We start from the raw sequence: 16,164 nt of genomic DNA, 5'->3' as shown, positions 1-16,164 counted from the left end.
CTCTCTCTCTCTCTCTCTCTCTCTCTCCCCCCCCGTAGAAATAAATAAAAAATATTAATAAAAAAATATTTTTTTTTCTATAATACATCTGCATGAAGCTGCAGTCTCTCTTCCTTCTCCTCTCCCTCAATTGGAAGAAACAGATGGCCTACCGCAGATTTTCCAATTTGCAGACCTCTACAGATCCAGGGTCTTTCACCCTGCAACCCCACCCTTTTAACGGGTCCTCATCAGGAAACCCATGACCAAAGAGTTAGTGGGAAACAACTACACTCGCGTTAATTAGGAATAAGAATCCAAATTCTTCACTTGTTTCATCCTTCTGCAAGCATGCTTAGTCAGCCCCTGGCTTGATTTCTTTCTTCAGGTAAGCCAAAGTCCTGCCTCTCCAGACCTAGATGTAGGCTCTTCCTTCCGCTGGGATGCTAGTCTCCCCTATCCAGCCCCCGCCCCCACTCCCACTCCGCACCCACCCCTCCCTTGCTTCTCATTCTCCCTTCTGCGGTTCCCAACTCCTCTGATTGGCTCCTCCTTTCTAGCCCCTCCTCAGATTCTTTCCCATACCGCCCAGTCCACAGCTGTCATTCCCACTCACCCTTGTCCGGTAAGTATTTATTGAGTGATTCTAAGTACCAAGCACCGGTCCACATGAAAACAGAAGTGAACAAATACAAAGCTATCTGTGGGAGGTTAGGTTACAATAAAGTAAACAAAGTAAGGAGACCGAGTGAGGAGACGCAAGGCAGCGTACTGTGAAAGGTGACCAGGGAGAGCTTCCTCCTAGTCCCAGGCACGGGGTAGTAAGCGCTTGGTGGGGAGAGAGGAGGGAAGACCACAAAGATATCAGGGACTAGGTCCCATCTGGCTGTGAAGGCCACTGTAATTTGGGATTTTAGGCGGAGTCAGACAGGAACCTTCAGAGAGTTTGAAGCAGAGAAGGGACATTCTGACTCCCACCCACCTCCCCCCCAAAAAAAAGATTTTCAAAAGATCTCCCTGGTAATTTTTGGAATAGCCCTTGTTTCCTCCTAATGCTATTCAAAAATTATAGTTCATATTTACTTACATGATTCTTTAATGTCTATTTCCCCTAGTAGGTGGTATACTCCATGAGAGTAGGGCTGTGTCTCTCTTGTAGATCACAAACTGAAATCCAAGCATAGTACCTGGCATATAGTACATGCTCAATAAATAATTGTTAAGCAAATTAATAAATTCTAGCCTCTAGGATAAAGTAGCTTTTAGTACATAATCTGCAAGTACATGTATTTTTCTATATATTTATGTCTTCAATATACATCTCTACCTTCTCTCAGATGAAGAAAGTAGACATCAGAACCAATCCATATTTAAGAGTCCTAAGGTGCTTGATACTCGCTAGACACTTTCACTAATCTCAAACATTTTGAATCTCTAGTAGCAAGTAGAGGCTCAAGACATTTCACTGTAAGCCTAAAGTAATGAAATTGACACATGAAACATAGTAGCAAAAGCTAAATTTGGAATAATAAACAGGAGAATGTTACAAAGTCTGTTTAAAGATGGCCACTTAATTTCTGTAGTCCAGACATTTTTTGAGTCCTGACCATGTGCCAAAGACCGTGCTAACCCATGCCGGGACTATACAGATGAATAGATCTGGGTGTTTTCTTATGGGAGCTCATGCTCTAGTAACTCACACCTGTACAAAGCTTTACTGTTTGCAACTCTTGCTCACATTATCTCAATATACATGTATGCAAAAAAAAAAATGTCCAGACTTCCTTGATGGTCATAAATTTACACAATCTCCAGGGATCTTAAACCATAATATGGTTCACAATCAGCACAAAGTCTGGTCCCTTGTCCCCCACCTCCTGCCCCAAGACTACAGAGGGGCAAATGTCCCCATTCCACGGGGGGGGGGGGGGAGGTCAGTGAAATCAACTCTGGATCCAAGAGCCAAGATTGCCAAAAACCCCAATCCTCCAAGCTTTCTCCAAAACCAGCCAGGGCAGCAACAACCCCGTGACATCCCCCTAGTGAGGAAAGAGGAGAAGCAGCAAAGAGCAAAAAATGGTCTGTCTGTCATAGTGGCCAGGGGTAGGACTCATTCAGAGGGAACCCTCTACAAGCAGAACAAAGCACACACCCGACAACAGCATCTCCTGCCTCTGGGCTGCCAAGAGACGCCTTGGCTTTGGAGAAAGCCAATCCGGTGAAAGTGGATGAAACTAGGACAAAGGACTTCAGTATCCTGGCAGGAGTACAGGGAACAATCCAAATGGACAAAAACATCCCATAAAGTTTCATTTGAGTTAGCAAATCATGGAGGATGAGCAAGAAAGCCAACAGAACTTTCTCTAGCTCTCATTTAGGGAAGAATGTGATGATCACAGAAAAACTTTTATGAATATTTAAATACACACACATATTCCACCAACAAGGCAACAGATCCTCAAGTCACTTATAAATATTATAACCTTTACAGTAGAGAGGTGATAGACTTCAAAATTTCTTCTTCAAATATCTTTTCAGGGTTATACACAGCACAGTTACTGTCAAGGCTTTATGGCATCCCTGTGATTTTTTTTTCCTGTATAGAATCCTCACTTTGTTTTCAAGATACATGGAAATGCAGAGACTATTTTAAGCTGGTTGACTATTTTATACATGGAGTCAGGACAGACTGAGGAATCTGTACTTCACTGTATTTATGGATCATTCATTTCCAGCCATTCCTCTTTTGAATTGAAGAGAAAGGAAGAAAAAAGAAAGTTGGCCATCACATACTAGACTCAGTTTGTCTTGTTTCCCTAACATACGCCTTATCAGCTCTGCCACAGCTGAAAGTGATTCCAAATTGCTTTATGACACACTTGGATTTTCTCCCACTAATAATTCCTCCTTCCTGCCCATGACTGGCAGGCTTCTTCCACACTGCAGTAACGTGGGACAGCTAATTATCTACCAATCCACCTTGCTATTCCGCACTTGGCAACTTTTATCTGCACAGGACAGCTGCACTCCCCACGTTTGAAGTACAATGTCAGTCTCTGCTAAGGCAACAAGGCTTACATCACTAATGATCTCTCTACACTTTGAAGAAAGAACTCAAAGCCTAATTAAAAATTCAGATTCATTCTCACTGGCTGGCCGATTTTCACTGCCCTTCCACCAGGGCCTCGAAGTATTTTCTTTTTTAATATTCCATGCAAAAATAAAACTTAAAACATATCCAAGGAGAATCAGAGGGGGCGGGGGGAAGTGCTACAGTCCTGGGCTTGGACAGAGTCTTTAAAATAATGGTTACGGTTGGAACAGAATCAAGACGTTATCATGCACAACAGGTAACAACTTACCCACTGGCGTCTCCTCTACAATTACAATAAAACACACGATTTCCAGGGAAATATGGGCCACACATTACTTTTCAGTGGATCCACTCTGGCATTTAGGGGTTGCAATTTTTCTAACTGTAATTAACTCAGAAATAATTTCACTATGTAAATCTGAAGGAAGGGAAAACTCCTTTTGAACTCAGAGCAAAGAGGGCAAAGTAAAGAGGCATTCACATGACATTTATTTTGTTTCATTATCAAATCAAATAACTTCTCCAAAGTCATAATACTATTGCAATTTTCAGGAAGGCGGTAGGGGTGGGGGAGGGGACTTCATACTCCTAACGACTAGGGAGATGCAAGACTTGAAAGTCCAAAATAGAACTCTGCCTGAAAATTACAGGTAGAATTTCCTTCTGTAGCCTCTACATAAACAAAAACCAAAAAACCAAGTGTTCCTCCCTTAAAGTTTGGTTTTCTTTTTACGCTTTATCTTTTTAACAAGAAGATTACTTTGGTGGTGGTACAGTTCACAAATACTGACCATTTAAATTTGCTCTTAAAAAAAACCTAACAATATTGTAGTAAGTCTCAGAATCTTTGTTTCATCTGTGGCTCACTGACTTCTAGGTATTCAAATAACAATTTAACATCAAAAACAAAAAACATAAACTTGGTCAGCTGTCAAAGTAGACTATCAGCTTTACCCTTTCATTTAAAAAAAATTAAAAAAAAAAACTAAGCCAAACTTTCTTTTCCCCAAAGAATATAAGTATCTTTAAGTTTCCTTTCCATTGTAAGGCCAAAATTCTCTTGGAAAAATGGAGCCTCCACAGGACAGTATTGTGCAAAGGGTCAAAATGCAAGAGTCCTAAGACGAACACTTGAGTTTTAAGTCTACCACTGACAACTGGAATGATCTCCAGGGAGCTACTTCCCCCACAGGGCCTGTTTGTCATCTGTAAAAGAAGGGAGGCAGATGTGACGCTCTCTCTGGTCCTGCGGAGTCCTCCTGGTGCCCCGTGATCAGAGTTGCTGAAAGGTCAGGGAGAAGAGATAGGTATTCCGAGGGCAGGCCTGCTGAGCCTGGATTTGTACAACCCCTGAGGGCAGACCACAAGACCACAGTGGAGAGCCACACAGCCTGTCTTCTAGCCAGAAGCAGGGAGACCACAAAGCAGGTTCTCCCTCAACAGGCCTTGGTGAGGCAGAACCTAGCTATGGAGCAGGCCCTGGCAGCTGGTGTCTGAATCCTACATCACTTCAGCTGAGTTTCCTAGGGAGCAAGCTTTCTCCAGATTCCCAGTTCCTTTCCCCTAGAGCACATCTCCAAATACAGGAGACTTGAGCACAAGTAGCGAGTTCCCACCTCAACTGCCCGCCATGTTGAAGCAAAGGGGAGAACCTATTTAAGAAAGTTAGCATGCAGAGAAACTGTGTACTGGCCACATGGCTTGAGCTCTAATCTAGCTCTGCCCAAAGATCTACCCCAGGCTGTTCAATTGCTTAAGGCGGTAGCACCTTTCTTGTTCAGCCAACGTGTTTGGGTGTTTTTTATCCGCCATATAAAAAGTCTTGACTGACATGAAGGATCCAAGGATCCCACAACCTGACTTCTACTTCTCGCACCTCTTCCTGCACCCTACCTTCTCCCTGGCTTTCCTAACTCCAAACCTTAATGTCAGCTTTCCGTTCCTCAAAGGTGCCATCACAAAAGGGCCTTCTGGGAACTCCACTCTTTAACTAGCCAACTTATTCATTTCACCTTTTCTGGGAAGCCTTCCAGAATCCCTCTCCACCTCCAAATACATTAACATCCCTGACATACTTTCCCCAAGCATCTGGAAACCCCTCTCTCACTCACTGGATCAGAAATTAACTGATGGAGATCTCAGACAAAACCTAGTATCTGGCACCAAACATTGAATAAGTACTTAATTATGATAACAGAGAGCACATCTCTCAAAGCAATCCAATTTAGAACTTTTCTATTAAAACGTTTTCCTTCTTTTTATACAGAAACTTGTTTCCCTATAACCTTTATATACAAGCACTGATTTTTACCTTCTGGAGCCCCCAGAGTGATTTTAACCCAAGACTGCAAATTGGTGGCCTTTGCCCTGATCCAGACTACAGACATGTTTGGTTTGGCCCACACAGTTTTTGGGTTTGTTTTAAATCTGAATTAGTCGCCCATACTTTTAAGAATCTTGAGTTTCATCTGAAAAGCAGATATCCACCCTCTCCTGAAAAACAAGTCATGTGGCAACACTGGACCCACACTACTGCCACTGGGCGACAAGTGGAGAGTACTACCGTTCCAGTTGACAAGGGCCAACACCATTCCCCAGACCTACACCTGGCCTAGCACGTGCATTTTGTCTAAACCCCAGGTGTGATCTCGATCCCATACTCCAACAGGTCTTTCTATCCTGTGTTGACCCACAGAAACTGGTTTAGTCTCCCTGAAAAGACAGGGGCTCTCAGATGGAAAGCCCTGGGTGTTCTTCGCCTCTCCTACACTCTCCCAGTCTCCAATTCTGCACCGTGACATCCAGTGAATATTTGCTGACAGGCCCTTCAGAAGACAAATATGTATACAGTCCACCTTTTCCTCTTAAACCTTCCCCTCTCCCCCACTTACAGCTTATCTTGCCTGTCCGTTTCTCACTCCGGCCTCCTCTGGAAGGGGGAGAGAACAGGAGGAAGGGGAAGATGTGGTCCAGGATCCAGCAGTCAAATACACGTGCACAGACAACACATGGAGGCCACAGAGAAAACAAGGATCCTCACAGCCTTGTGCAGAAAACCAGCCAGGAAAAATGGGGGCCAAACAGCTTGTGTAAGACAGGGGGCAGAAAGGTCCCAGAGGAGCCCCCTCACCCCAAAAGAAGCTTGGGCAGGGTTTCCAGAAGACTGAGGAGGTTGCCAGGCAAAGATACAGGCTATCTGTAAAGAGCTAGGGGGACATAGCCATGGTTTTGGTCAAAAACTGAGGCATGTCACCCTAAAACAAGTTTATATCCTTCAAATACTTGTCTTTACTTGAAGATTTTAAGTTCTATATACTAGTACCCCATTATGTATATTACCAAACATTTTAAAATATAGAAATTAAGGATGCAATTTAAAATATTATGGATGAAATTAGGGGGCACGTGGAATTTGCTTCAAAATACTCTCCAGTTATTTTGGCACAGGTGGAGATAAAAAGTGGCCTGACCAGAAGCTAACTGTTTAAGCTGGTGAAAGCCAGTGTGAGAAACATGGATACTTTTCCCCCCTCCCAATCTGTGCAATGAAAAATTTTAAAGGAAATATTGATGGGCACCTGGGTGGCTCATTTGGCTAAGCATTCAACTTTGGCTCAGGTCATAATCTCATGGTTCAGGAGTTTGAACCCCATGTGGGGCTCCTCACCAACAGTGCAGAGCCTGCTTGGGATTTTGTCTGCCCCCCTCTCTCTCTCTCTGCCCCTTCCCTGCTTGCTCTCTGACTCTCTCTCTCTTAAAATAAACATTTTTTAAAAAGTAAACACTGACTACTAATGACAGGGCTAATATTTTCTCCATAAACCTCAAAGGAGGGTTCTGCACCATATCCCTAGGTCTGTGCACCCCCCCTTCAATCACCCCCAGGACAAAGAACTGACCACACTGAAATCTGCAGGTTCTGAAGATGTGATTTTAATTTCACTCAGGATCAGGAGCTTCATGTTCATTGTCTTCCGGGTTCTCTGCCCTGATGTTAAAAAGATTGTCCCACACTATTTACTGACTACTGCTACATCGGACCTTGTTGCTAGACACTTAGCTTTTAAAATCTACTTCCCTTGGGGCGCCTGGGTGGCTCAGTCGGTTAAGTCTCTGACTTTGGCTCAGGTCACGATCTCATGGTTCAGGAGTTCAAGCCCTGCTTCAGACTCTGTGCTGATGGCTCATCTCCCTCTCTCTCTCTGCCCCTCCCCTGCTTGCGCACTCTCTTTCTTTCTCTCAAAAATAATCAAAAAAATTTTTTTCAATAAATTAAAAAAATAAAACCTATTTCCCTTCATTAACACAATCAAGCCTGAAGACCCTAACATTCAGAACAATTTAACAATATGCTGGAAGTTACAGTTAATAACTTAGCTGTGTCAAAATTGTTGCCTCTGTTGTCCTTCATATTTTTAATTTCAGTATTTTTACACCGGGTCCAAGGAGTTCCAAAATAAATCCCACTGCACATAATACCAAACTTCCAGGGTTCTGTAAGGTTCCTGTCTGCTCATCCACTTAAGCTCAAGGAAGGAACTCCTCAAGCAGCAACCAGAAATAGCACCAAGTTATAAAGTGTGAAACCACCTCCTTCCCCTCCCCTAGACACCTCCAGTCTCCAACAGGGCTGGCAGGAAAGCCAGAAGCACAGTCGTAGATGCCAACTAAGACAGGTATCAGTGGAGAGGAAGTGGAGGGAATATTAAGCACAACAGCGATAGTCCACCAGAAGTCATTCAACATGCTTTTCCTTGGCTCACTCTTGTTAAGTTCAACTCTGAGTCATCCATCAATGGTCAATTTTCTTCTGCTCCGTAGACTTTATTTCAGAAGAGAGCAAGACAGCAATTTTTCTGAGTAGGGCTCATATTGTACAAAGACCACAGAATAAAAATCACATTTTTTTGCAAATATGGGGGAGGGGAAATCACTGCTCAGACATTCAATATTGCTTAAGTACACAAATTACACTATAACATGCCATTCCTAGTATGCTAGCTATGATTTAGGAGCAAACACAAACCTTACCTAAACCTAACTGCAAATCAGCACACACTTATGATACAGCTACCAAGATGTTTGTGTCCATACCCACAGAAGCCCCAGAGTGATGGCCATGGAGAGAAGACATGAGGCCACATGAAGAGGTGCAAGCGTCACAGCCACATCCCTACCAAGGGCTTTAAGATATACCAACTATTCTGTCCAGTGCCACCAAAGGAGATTAGAAACATTCGATGAACTACTGATCTGGTCAGCCTTTGTGCATGAGGCTGCTGCTGCTTTCAGGACTGACCTCTTTGTGTTCAGTTCACTGAAAACATGGAGGAAGGAGGAACCAACTTCCAGGACAGACTTCCCCCCATGGGCCTGGGCAGCCTTCCTTGTCCTTCCATAAAGCCCTGCTCCTTGCTCCACCACCGCACCACCCACTGCATTCTACGGCCGCTTGCCAGCACCCTGGCTCATTGCACCTCTTTCTGTATCTGTCTCCGTCACAAGTTCAGAGCTTAAGGGCACAGACCAGGCTTTATTCAGCTGCTCTTGGGGGCTGGGTCTAACCCCAGGCTCTTCACAGCATAGAAGCCCCCCCCCCCCCCCCGCCAAGCTTGCTGAATATATGCAAAATGAACAATGAACTTCCGCAATGCTGTTCTGTTGCATACAAAGGAGGCCTCCCCTCTCACTTTCAGCAGCAGCCACTCGTTTACAACTTTGCTCTAGATTCTCAGCCAGCACCTCCTCCCAGTTGCGCCCTTCAGTTCCTCAAGTCACATCTGTCCTGGCTGCTGCTCTTGCCTGAACTGGAGTTGAAGCTCTAGTTTGTGCTTCTGGTACTTCTGCCTCTACTGGAAGGACCCTCCCCACCCGCCAGCCCCCTTCAGGCCCCAAACAGCAGCTGTCTGACCAACCTGCTGGCATGTCTGCCAAGTTCACAGTGACTGCGCCCAACCCAGCAGAGCTGTGTTAGAGCTAACATCAAGGCGGGCACACTGGCCATGTGCCAGGCCCTTGCTGTTAAGGAGCCTGTATTGTCATATAATGTTAAATGGGCCTTATAAGTGCCTGGTGAAATGGCTGCCAGACCCAGATATGCCTTCTAACAAGCAGACATGGTTATTTAAACCATTTTACCTGTGCAATCTTCCCTCCTCTTCCAGATTATAAACTTCAGGGGCTATGCCAGAATAGCTCCTGGTAAATCCCCTGAACACCTAGCGGAGGGTTCTGTGCACAGTAAGCTTTGCGACTGCTATTTCTCCATTTAAGAACCACCACATCCGGGGCACGTGGGTGGCTCAGTCGGTTAAGCGGCTGACTTTGGCTCAGGGCGTGATCTCACGTTTTGTGAGTTCGAGCCCCACGTCTGGCTCTGCGCGGACAGCTAGCTCAGAGCCTGGAGCCTGTTTCAGATTCTGTATCTCCCTCTCTCTCTGACTCTCCCCTGCTCACGCTTTGACTCTCAAAAATAAATACTAAAAAACCTTAAAAAAAAAAAAAAACCCACCACATCCACCAACATTTCCCAGGCCCAGCTTCACGTTCACAGTTACTTTCACACACACTATTGCCATTACGTCCACAGAGCCAATCTCCAGGAAGAACCAGTGTAGTGTCCTTGGTCTTAAAGATAAAGATCACCCAACCTGTAAGAGGCAGGGCTGGAACCCAGTCTCCAAATACCCAATGTCAAAGTTCTTTCCACTCCACAATGCTGCTGGAGATTTAAAAAAAAAAAAAAAAGCTAAAAACAAACAAGTAAACTTGTTGCAGGAAGAATAGGCAGAAACCAGTCTCCCTGGCCACAGCTACGCTCTGCTCCCCACCTCCCAAACGCTGTGCAAGGTTTCCCTCCACCAGACCCCTGAGGAGACAGTGATTAGATTTTTGACTTTTACCCATGATGTAGGAGGTCGGCTGCCAGGGGTGAGGAGATGGGGGGGGGGGGGGGCAATATTCAACGGCAGCTTCCCAGGGCACTGGCAAAATTCGTTGGTGCAAATCATTTAAGGACTTTTTAAATTTCGTCCATTACTGAAAACGGAGGACCAAAACAAAAAACCCCAACTACGAGCAGGCAGCCTCCATGAGGAAACCTTTCCAAGAAAATCTTTAAGACAGCTTTCAAGCCGTCTTCTCGATTACCAGGCACAAAAAACAAGACCTGTGCACGGGAGGCGACAGTACTGCGAGAAGGCCTAGGTTTTTGTTTTTGTGAAATTAGCCCTTGCAGCCTCCGGTGAGCGGCATGTGCTGGCATTTGAAATGCTGCAACAGGCAAATGGTCTACAGAGAATTTCTGCAGCAGAAAGGATTTAAAAGTCTGAAAATGGGCCTTTTCCATACAAGCTGACCTACAGAAACTTTCTCATCACTAAGGTGCTCTCCTGAAAGCAGTGCTCTGCACGGTACTCGAAATGCCAAGAAGAAAGAGTCCATCCTTAACCAAAGGGGAATCTTTTATTTTTCCTCGCAGAGACAGAACCTCTCTTCCCCAACCCCCTCACATCTGCATATGGAAGTCTGACCCTGCTCACCTTAACGCCCACACAGGGCTACCTACCTCGGAATGACAGAATAGCTCCACATCTATAAAACCCAATATTCCACAAGGGAGGACTATATAATCTGCACTTTAAATAACTAAACCCACATCACTTCAGACCCATTGAACAAATCCCAGAGGTTTGCAGAGGAAAATGTGAGGCTCGAAAGCTTTGTGCTAAGGGCCAAAAATCTAGTCTGCCTTAGATTCCCTTTTACAAGCTTTCCTCCCCGCCTCCCCCCCAAACGCTGGCAGTGTAGCAAAATTAAAAAGAGACTCTTTCCCCAATTTTCCCAGATGGAGGCAAGTGGCAGATCAATGTTCAGCTCAAGGAGAGGAATTTAAATACAGTATGTGCTTCTCCTTTCAAAAAAAGGAGAGAAGCCACTTCACATTTTGCCAGACAAAACCCTGTCCCCAGGAGGCCAGTTTCCACAATGAGGTGCCAAAGGTGCTAAAAGAGGCCAGTTGGGAGGAGATGCAGAGGGCCATTTGGGCACAAACCCCCCACAGATCAGAGCTTTTTTTCCCCAAAGTGTCTCCTTTTCAACAGGGAAGCCTTTTAAAAACTACATGTGCTTTGGATCCCTACCTGAATGACAATGTGTTGGGATCCGATTTCACCTTTTGTCAAGGATCGGGTGAGAAACAGTAAAACTGCTGTCAGCGTCTTAGAAAATGCCAAGTCCTTAAGCTCATACGGGGAAGGGGGTGGGGAAGAAACTTAAGATCCCCCGTCCAGCCCTAGTGATGGGGTGAAGGTGATAAATGCCTCCTAATCTTAGAAACACAGCCCAAAACTGCACCATATTAAATGTCCTTTATTTCAAAAGGTGTCTCTTCCTAAAAACACAATTGTTTGTGCTCTGAATTGAAACATTCACCACGGGGGGGGGGGGGGTGGGGGGGGGGCAGAAATCCTAGTTCCTTCCTAACATTTTAGTTCCATTTCCTCTACAAGTCACTTCGCTTCTAAGAATTCTGTCAACAACCATCAGAAATAAGAAAACACATGCCAAAAAAGCATAACGGAATCTGAACCTGAAAAATCTGCACAGAAAAGGACAACTAAATGGTGGCTCTTAAAAGCTCGTCTATTGTTATGCAAACGAAGAAATATCCGACTCTATTGCCCTTCATGGCCGGGTGTCTGCAAATAAATACAGAATTACCTTTCAAGCAAACCACCCACTCCTCAATCTCCCCTAAAAACCAAACCAAACCACAACAACAAAATCCCAGCGTCTTCCACTACAGCGTTAAAGGTCTGCAGGAGTGGCTGTAGGAAAATTGTAACATCCAGGGCGAAGACTTGGGGTAGGAAGGAGGCGTGGTAGGGTAGATTTTAAATGGGGACGGAGGGGGGGGGGGGGACGTCGGAAACCTTCGGAAACCTGAATCCCAAAGTGACTCAAAACACCTCCCCCCGGTGGGAGGTGGAAGGGTGGTCACTGTAGAATCGAACGCCGAAACCTATTCCAAGATCACATTCCTGGAAACTTCGCTCTTTCGAAGACCACATTTATCACCATTATTGTTAGAATGCATAAGGGAATGAGGTTATTTCACGGAAGAATGATATAGCAAGAGTTTCAGACTCTTACGGTCACCTCACCCCCTCCTAATGGACAGGGCCTTTCTGGCCACAAAGATAAAATAATGGCAGGGTAGACTCGCCAGGTGGTTGCTGCTGAGCAATTTTTACTACTGTTCCTAGGAACACCTTCAGGATCCCTAATAAGCCGCGGGCAAGCTTTCCTTGAGCCCTTTCCTCCCCAGAGGATCAACGCGGTAAACAAGCTAGAGAAATGGGAACCTTATTCACTCTCTCCCCTTTCTTCTCCCCTAAAAAGGCATACCCAAAACAAAAATACAGCGGACAGTGCGCAAAGGACAACAGCAACAGCGGGAAGCAACAAAAAATAAATAAATAAATAAATAAAAAATAAATAAAAAAGTCCCCCACGCCGGCCCCGAGTCCGGAATCTACCAGGCCAGCCCCTCCCCCAATACGCCCCGGCAGGGAAAGGGAGCCCAGAGTCCACCCCTCGGGCCGCTCTCCGCCGGGACCCAGGTGGCCCGAGAGCAGCTGCGCACGCAGCGGTGCCTTCCTTTCCGGCGCCCATCCTTGAGCCTCGGTCTGGGGGACACAGGGAGGTGGTCAAGGGGGTGGGGCAGGGGAGGGAAACAGTCCGAGCCAGGCGGGGCCGTCTGCCCCGGGATGGGTACACAAAGAGCGAAGGGGAGTTTGCAGGGGTGGCGGGGTGAAAACAAGACTGCGGGGGAAAGTACGTGCAAATTAGGGAAAGAGATTCGAGGGAACCGCAGATTCCTGGCTGAGATAAAGGAGCTGCGGGGAGGGGGTGTGCGGGTAAGGAGGGTTGGGCGCAAAGGGCAGGGGCCTCTGCAGAGGAGAAAGGGAGACGTACCTGTGTGCGTGGGTGGAAGAGGAGTTGGTGTGTAGACAGGGGGGTCTGTATAGAGGGCAGAGCTGTCTCGCGAAAAATGGGGTTCCGTACACGCCAGAGAGGTCTGCCTGGCCAGTGGGACCTAACTAGGGTAAGGAGCCGGGCTCTGCGCACAGGAGGCAGGATGCCTGGCAAGTTCGGGGGACGCAAAAGGGGCCACTTACCTGCATGGTGACGACCCCCAGTTCCTCGGCCGCCAGCCTCCGCATCTGGCTCGCCAGCACTTGCGCTTCGTCCAGGATGGAGAAGTCGGCGTCGGCCACGGCGCCCAGCAGCCAGCACGCGCCCAGGCAGAGCAGCCAGAGGGGCGGCCGCCGCGCCCGGGCCCCGGCCCCGGCTCCGGCCGGGCCGGACGAGCCCCGGCAGCGGCGGGCCAGGGCGGCCGCCCCCGCCGTCTCCTCCTCCTCCGGCTCGCGGGCCATGCCGCCTCCCCCCACTCCCCGCCGACGGGCTCCAGGCGCCGGGAAGCGGGGAGGGCGCCACGGGAGGTGCGCCCAGGGCCCGCTCTGCGCACCCCGCAAAACTTTCTTGCCCCTTTGCAGACGCCTCTGCGCGCCGCGGCGGCGGCGGTGGCTCGCAAACTTAGGGGGCGCCCGGCTACAGCGCGGGAGCGCGGGCGGCCACCATCGCCGGGCTGCGGCGGCGGGCGGGAGAGGAAGCGGCCGCCCGATCGCTCCCAGGGACCCCGGCGCCGGCGCGGCCCCCGCGGCGGGCGGCTCGGAGGGTGGCGGCGCCCGCACCCCGCGCGCGGGCCGCGCGGCTGACAGTCGGAGCCGCGAGCCGCGGAGCTTTCGCTTCCCCCGAGTCCCGGCGAGGCGGCGGCGGCGAGGGCGGGCGGCGGCACCGGCAGAGGCGGAGCGGCGCCCGGCTGCGAGGCTGCAGCAGCCACCCGAGCGAGGAGGGAGAAGGGAAGGCTTAAAAAAAAAAAAAAAGGGAAAAAAGGAAAGAGGGGGGAGAACTGAGAGAAAGAAAGCAAGCAAGCGGTGGGGGGAAAGGGAGGTGTCTGGTGCCACCACGCTGCACTCCGGCTCCGTGCACTTCCCGGCGCGGCCGCCGCCGCGGCTGCGGTGATTTATGGAAGGAGGGAGAGAGGCGGGGAAATTCCCCCGGTCGCCCCTCCTCTTTTCTCCTCGCTCCTGCCTCGGAACCGGCACCCCCAGGCGCCGGGGGGCTGGAGAGCAGGCTCTCTTTTCGGGTACTAGCCCTGCGGGGCATGGGGGTGACTCGGCCCTTCTCGTGGCCGGCGATGGCGACCCACCCCAGCTCTCCCCGCCTCCGCCAACGCGACGGACCCCGGGATCCCCCCCTTTCCAGGTTCCACCCATCCAGTGTCCCTTTAAGTTCTGGGACGCTGGCTTTTCTGCCTGGCCGAGTTTGGGAAGGAGGGGACCACCGTTTGTGCGTCCACTGCTTCTCTTCGGTGTTATTAACAACAATAGCACTCGTAGGATCAACAGGTCTCTTTTATAAACCAGCCACTGTGTGCCCAGCACTGTGCTCTGGGGCTTGTGTACATTAATATCCTTTAATCCCACCACATCCCTATGAGGTACATATCTTTATCCTAAATGTTTAGGTAACAGACTAAGGAGTAGGTAGAATGAATTGTCGAAGGTCACCCAGGGGACAAGAGGCAGATGCGGAATTAAAGCACGTCTGATTCCAAGGCTGTTGCTCTTAAATATGACATAGTTCTGTCTCTGCTTGGAAATGAACCATCCGATCCCATCACAAACAAAACAACCCACAAAACTACTGGACGGGAGTTGTCCCCACACATCTGCGAAGCATGGGAAGGCAAGGTTAATCTTCCTCTTTACTCCTGGCTCAGTCTCTCAGAGAAATCACCTGTTGGAAGCACCTGGAACAAGTGCGTGGGGGGTGGGGGAGGGGTATGGTAAGGCCGCCCTTCCTCCTAACAAGTGTTGTGAGGTTGCTACTTTAGGTTCCTAGAGAATAGAGCCATGCCCCAGAAGGTGAAGGGCGTCGCCTTGGGGTACCTAGCAGGGGTGGTAGTAAGACTATGACCTGGACTTAGTGCTCTTTGCACTTTATAGCAAAATCTTCTGTTGTATTTCTTTGACTACATGTATTAAAAACCCACCTTTTATAAGCTTTCCCTGGCCCAATTCCTCCTTGTGGCATTTCTGTATTTTGAATTTTCCGATCCGTGTTGTCTCCTATATGTTTTCATTTTGTGACATTCTCCACTCTGTGTCCCCTTGAGACAGGCACATCAGACACTTGCTGCTCCATCATAACTGTGATGTTTGTTTTACTTAACTCACACTGACTAGAACTAAGGGAAGCTTGTTGAGGGCAGAGACCAGTCCACCCCCCACCCATCATCCACACTTAGCAAAGTACCAAGCACAAAGTAGGTGCTGTAAAAATGAGACTTTAATTGACGATAGGATTAAAAAATCTACCTGTTCTCATCCATCCCCAGAGCTGGATTGACATTTGGCAGAGAGACGATCCTATAACTTGGTTCTAATTATTAATTATTGCATATGACAGTGAAACAAAACACTTTAGCCCACTTGGCAAATGGAAGAGAAAAAAAAGAACAAAAATAATGGCAGCCAGCATTATTAATGTTTTGTACTGGATTCTTCAAGTCATCTAAAGTTGTCACACATCTTCAAGCCACTCTTCTGAAACTCCTTCAGAATGGCTTCTTCTTCCTTGCCCATCCCTTGAATACTAGTATTTCCTGGCGTCCTAAATCTTGAAATTCTAATGCTATCCCTCCCCCTTTCACTGTGAGGTTCTTCTTGAGAAGTCTCATGTATGCTTATGCCTTCAATTATCTCCAAGACATGAGAGTTTTGCAAACTTCTAAACAAAACTTAATCTCCTTTTTGAGCTGTATTTCCATTTTTCCAACTGTTCACTTGCTTTCCTAACAGCCATACCTAACTAAAATGCATTACTGCTTTCTCTCATTCTCCATCTAAATCTGCATCTGATTGCATACCTGGGTGGATGTCACCTGCTCTCTGAGTTAGGCTGCTTACTCCCTACCTCCACTCTAGCCCCTGCACATGTCTGTTACCCACCCCCCGCTTTCT

At 47.8% G+C, this 16,164-nt stretch overlaps 1 protein-coding gene across 1 annotated transcript in view; it reads right to left on the bottom strand.

Annotated features, from left to right (window-relative positions):
* The window catches only part of CACHD1 (cache domain containing 1), a 216,486-nt gene extending 202,974 nt beyond the window's left edge, over positions 1–13,512 (bottom strand). The window contains exon 1 of the mRNA XM_039233474.1: positions 13,255–13,512. Within this exon, the coding sequence (XP_039089405.1) occupies positions 13,255–13,512 (258 nt within the window). The remainder of the gene's footprint in view (positions 1–13,254) is intronic.
* Positions 13,513–16,164: the final 2,652 nt, after the last annotated feature.

This window comes from Hyaena hyaena, unplaced genomic scaffold (genome assembly GCF_003009895.1).
Source record: "Hyaena hyaena isolate Hyena2069 unplaced genomic scaffold, ASM300989v1 scaffold_75, whole genome shotgun sequence".
Classification (NCBI taxonomy): Eukaryota; Metazoa; Chordata; class Mammalia; order Carnivora; family Hyaenidae; genus Hyaena; species Hyaena hyaena.
Note: the sequence above shows the minus strand (reverse complement) of the source record. Positions and strands in the feature narration are given on the sequence as shown.